Below are 5146 nucleotides of genomic sequence, written 5' to 3' on the forward strand. Positions count from 1 at the left end.
CGTATATGTACGTATTACAATATGTTGCATGTGTGTAATTACTTTTGAATAGGTGAGGCGAATGAGGAATGGTATTGTGCTTATGTGTGAACGTTTGTCAACAGTTTGCCAGTTTTGAGACTGTTCATGAGGTATACAATGTTTGCCCATGTCGTTTTCGCGCGAACCAAAGAAATTTCATGCAATTTGTAATAGACAGTGATGTTACTAAGAATAATACGTGTATTGATAAAAGCGCAAGGCCTGTAATACAAGATAAGATGGGGAAATACAGTGCCTGTATGTTCTTTTTTAAAGGATTGGCTTACATGTAACACCTGCGCAACTGTTGTGCGTTCCAGGTGCGGGGAACTAGAGTCCCATCGACCCTTTTTAGGGTATATGCTCCTTTGCCCAAGACTTCGTTGATGACATAGGGTCCTTCCCACCTCGGCGCTAATTTGCCGGGTTTTTCAGCGTTTGAAGCCTCGTTGTCGCGTAAGACAAAATCTCCGGGAACAAAAGTGCAGATGCGCACACGCGCGTTGTAATATTTCTCTAACTTGGACTTGTACCTTGCTTCTGCTATGGCCGCGTTCTCACGCCTTTCTTCCAGAAGGTCTAAATCCATCCTCTGTTCTTGGTCATTGTCCTGCTTTTCCATTGCTAACATGCGCGGCGAGGGTAGGCCTATTTCGGCTGGAATGACGGCTTCTGACCCATAGACTAAACTGAACGGAGTTTCTCCGGTGCTAGTCTTTGGCATTGTTCGATGCGCCCAGAGGATGCTGGGAAGCTCGTCAACCCACCCTCTGCGCGCTGTCCCCAGTCGCGCTTTTATACCGTCGACGATCTGTTTGTTTATGCTTTCGACCTGACCATTCGCTTGAGGATGTGCGACGGAGGCGAAGCTGTGCTCAATATTCATTTCTTTGAACCATTTTTGAAGGTCTTCTACAGCAAAGTTTGTGCCATTATCGGAAATAATGCGCAATGGTAACCCAAATCTGCAAATAATATGTTCCCATATAAATTTGCGGATTACCATTGCTGTTGTTGAGGCCAAAGCTTTAGCTTCTACCCATTTTGTGAAATAATCCACTGCAACGATGATGAATTTTACTGCTCCCGGCGCGTCAGGAAATGGGCCGACAAGATCGATGCCCCACTGTTGGAATGGCCATGCGGAAGTAACAAGAATTAGCGGATTTTTGGGCCGGAGCGTCTTTGGTGCATGGCGCTGACACGCCTCACACCTTCGTAATAGGTCAACTGCATCCATGTGCATGCCTGGCCAATAATATCCGGCGCTCATTATTTTTGCCACGACCATGCGCGGTCCTGCGTGTATCCCGCATAATCCCTCGTGGATTTCTCTGACCAGATATTGAGCATCTATTTTATCAACACAACGTAGTAATGGACCCATAAATGATTTTCGATAAAGGACGCCATCCGCCATTTCGTAATTTATTGCTTTGTGTTGTATTTTCCGGGCTTCTGTCTTTCCTTCCGGGAGTTTCCCGTGTTGAAGGTACAAAATAATTGGAGACATCCAGGATGGATTTCCCATTTCTATAACATTTACTTGCTTTAGATGAATGGAAGGATTGGATAGTACCTCTATGCACACTTCTTTTGCTAAGTGTTTAAAACTGGTAGCGGCTAACTTGCTTAGCGCGTCAGCATGTTTGTTCTCGCTTCTGTTTATGTGATTGACTTTGAATGTCTGAAATTGATTAATTAACATCCGCGCTTGTTCGAGGTACAACGCCATAGCCTCACCCTTCGCGTCGTAGCGACCGTTAACTTGTTCAGCTACTAGCTTTGAGTCAACGTTAGCTTCAAGGTTTTTTGCTCCCATTTTGAGTGCTAGACGAAGACCTGCTAGAAATGCTTCATATTCCGCTTTGTTGTTAGTACTTTGGAAATCCAAGCGGATAGCATATGTGAGTTCGTGATTATCCGGGCTGACTAATCGGAGACCTGCTCCTGCTCCGTCGTCATTGGACGCCCCATCAGTGTGTAAGGTCCAGACTCTGTCGTCAAAAACAGGCGTTGGATTTTGGATTGCCTCACATTCTTGCACTTTATCAACGGGAACTTCGGTGGCGAAATCTGCCAGAACTTGCCCTTTGATTGCTGGTCTTGGTCTGTAAAAAATGTTGTAGCCTCCTAGCTCGATGGCCCATTTGGCTAATCTCCCCGCTATGTCGGGTTTTGACAAGATTTGACCCAGATGATAATTTGTCAGTACTGTGATGACATGGCCTGAAAAATACCTGCGCAAGCGTCTGGATGCGTGTACTAGCGCTAAAACCAGCATTTCTATCATTGAATAAGGAGTTTCAGGTCCGGTAAGCATTTTGCTGATGTAGTAGATTGGAGTCTGAATATTTTCCCGCTCTACCATTAATACTGCGCCTACTGCCACCTCCGCGGCTGACAGATACAAGATTAATGGTTCTTTTTCTTTTGGCGCGGCCAGTGTTGGTAATTGGATTAAATATTCTTTCATTTGCTTGAACGCTGCTTCTGCTTCGGGTGTCCATTGAAAGGGAGTTTTCTTACCACAGTTTCGCAGCGTACTGATAAATGGGTAAGATTTTGCCGCATGATTGGCCAAAAATCTATTTAGAGCTGCTAATCGTCCGGCAAGCCTTTGCATTTCTTTGACTGTTGCCGGTGATGGCATTTGCTGAATGGTCTGTACCTTCTCTGGATTGACTTTAAAACCGTCTTTGGTAACTATGAAACCCAAAAACTTTCCTTCTTCCATTCCGAAGGAGCATTTTGTCGGGTTCAATTTTAAATTTACGCTTCGTAAGGAATCGAATGTGCGCTGGATATTGTGGAGCATCGTCTCCTCTTCATGACTCATGATGACGAGGTCATCCATATATACTTCGACAGTTTTGCCAATATCCTCGCTAAAGATTGTGTCCATTAGGCGTTGATATGTGGCGCCTGCGTTGCGCAACCCAAACGGCATTTTAGTGTAACAGTAGATGCCTTTGTCTGTGCGAAATGCGGTTTTTTCTTCGTCTTCTTCTTTTATCTGGACCTGGTGATAATCCTTATAGCAGTCGAGAAAGCATTTCCACCTGAATGATGCTAAAGAATCAACTTTCTTGTCTATTTCCGGGAGCGCATAGCAGTCTCTAGGGCATGCTTTGTTGAGGTCTTTGAAGTCGACACACATTCTCCATCCGCCGTTATGTTTTTGCACCATGACTGGATTGGCAACCCATGTATGGTATTTCACTTTGCGCAAGATTCCCGCGTTGAGAAATTCTGTTACTTGCTCGTCCATCGCTTTTGCTTTTTCTTCGCTGAAGCGGCGCCTTCCCTGAATGACCGGATCTACTGATGGTTTGATGTTTAAACAATGTTGCGCGATATCGCGTGGTACCCCCGTCATGTCCGCTGGGCACCAGGGAAATATATCTTTGTTATTAGATAACAAGCTTTTCAGCTGTATCCGTATTGTTGGTGACATGGCATGTCCTAGCAAAATGGTTTGCTCTGGGTATTCGCCGTTCAGAACCCATTTTTCTGGTTCATTTGGTGCTGAAGTTTTGACTGCCTTTGCTGGAGGTTCATCATCTACGGACATGACTTCCTTGCTTGAATAGAGAATTGCAACTCCGGTTTCTGTTGGAAATCCACAAGCCGCATGCGGAATGGAAGTGATCATGCTGAATTCTCTTTGCGACCTTCTCCCGAGCAAAATGTCATGTCGTGATGTTGCTGGCATGACCATGAAATTTACTGTAACTGTTCGTGAATGTTTGCCGTCTGACAAAGTTACCGGGAAAGCGATTTGTCCCAACGGGAAAACAACTTCATTACAGAATCCGGTGAGAGGAAAATCGACCGGTTCCAATCGTGCTTTATCTTCCGGATCCAGTTGCTTAAAACACTGCTCATATATGATATCCATTGAACTTCCTGGATCTATGAACATATAGTCCGTCCGGTAATGACCAAAAATACCGGTGATAATTACTGGTCGTTCTTTCTGGGGGCCCCCAGGAACAACAGGGAACACGACTTGTTGTTCTCTCCAGTGTTGATCATAATTTCGTTTGCTTGCTCTCCGTGATGGTCCCCCTTGAACCATGTGTATTTGTTCCTGATGACCGCCATCTTTGTTGTGGCAAAATTGGATGTTTCTCCAAGGTGGGTTTACCAAATTCAATTTTGTACTGTTGACTCCTTCTCCAGATCTGATGTTTGAGGAATCAGATCTGGTGATTGTGTTTACAGCAGTCTGGTATTTACTAATCCCATGCTTTGGGAATCGTTTTTTCTGGTAATTGTTTCCGACGTTTGGTCGAGGACCAGATCGTCGGTGAGAAGATGAATGTTCTGCCATATGGAAAAACATAAAAATGAGATGAACTGAACCGAAACGAGATAGGAACTAGAAAAACTGAGAAAACGGTGGGCGCCAATGAAGAAACACTGGTTCAACAGATCGGAATCAGTTGGACCAGGGGGTTTGAATCCGCATAAAAGGTTAGTTCTCTCTCAGCTGGTTCAGTGGTGATCGAGCTTCTTCTCCGGCTATACTGCAAAACAGAGCACCGTTAGCCTCGTCAAGGGGAGAAAGGGGTTCTCTCCTTGACCCGACTCCGGTGTGAGAATAAGTCTTTGTATGGAGAAGATAAAGGTATTGAGTAGTGAGATTGGATCTGAATTTTTACCTGAAGTATTCTCCTATTTATAACCGAGAGTTTGGGAGGGAAAATCTGTTATTGAAAAGATAACGGAAAATGCTAACACCGTAGCGGTTATCTTTCCTTCCGTTAAGTCTTTTTACTCTTCGTTAAGTTGCTTTGATCCGACGTGAGTGCACACGGATCACGACTTGATCTACGGTTGGGGAATTGCCACGTGGAAAGTGGTTTGAGTGGAGATCATTCTCCAATTACATGCTATCGTGGTGATTTCAGGAATGTTTGTGATGATGACACGTGTCCAGACGGTTATAACCGTCCGGGTGGTGCACGATTGTATTTCTTCTAGAAGGTTACTGTTGCAATCTAGTGTGACACCTTACGGTGTGCACACAGCTGAATATATCCCAAGTCTGGGTAAAATAATATCCAAGTTTGGATATTTGGGCGGACATATTGATCTCGGGGTTTTAGCCCTTTGTTAA

General features: G+C 44.6%; 1 protein-coding gene across 1 annotated transcript; it reads right to left on the reverse strand.

Annotated features, from left to right (window-relative positions):
* Positions 1 to 304: 304 nt before the first annotated feature.
* Positions 305 to 4357, reverse strand: LOC110880428. Its single transcript, XM_022128950.1, has 2 exons — positions 1236 to 4357; positions 305 to 986 (listed from the first exon to the last, which is right to left on the reverse strand). The coding sequence occupies exons 1-2, from the start codon at positions 4355 to 4357 to the stop codon at positions 305 to 307; spliced, it is 3804 nt and encodes a 1267-aa protein (XP_021984642.1).
* Between the last annotated feature and the right edge of the window lie 789 nt (positions 4358 to 5146).

This window comes from Helianthus annuus, chromosome 14 (assembly GCF_002127325.2).
Source record: "Helianthus annuus cultivar XRQ/B chromosome 14, HanXRQr2.0-SUNRISE, whole genome shotgun sequence".
Classification (NCBI taxonomy): Eukaryota; Viridiplantae; Streptophyta; class Magnoliopsida; order Asterales; family Asteraceae; genus Helianthus; species Helianthus annuus.

Coding starts and splice junctions, on each gene's coding strand:
- LOC110880428 (XM_022128950.1), bottom strand. CDS start 4,357: ATGGCAGAACATTCATCTTCTCACCGACGATCTGGTCCTCGACCAAAC. Junction 987..1,235: donor GCAGTTGACCTATTACGAAG/GTGTGAGGCGTG, acceptor TATTATTTGCAG/ATTTGGGTTACCATTGCGCA.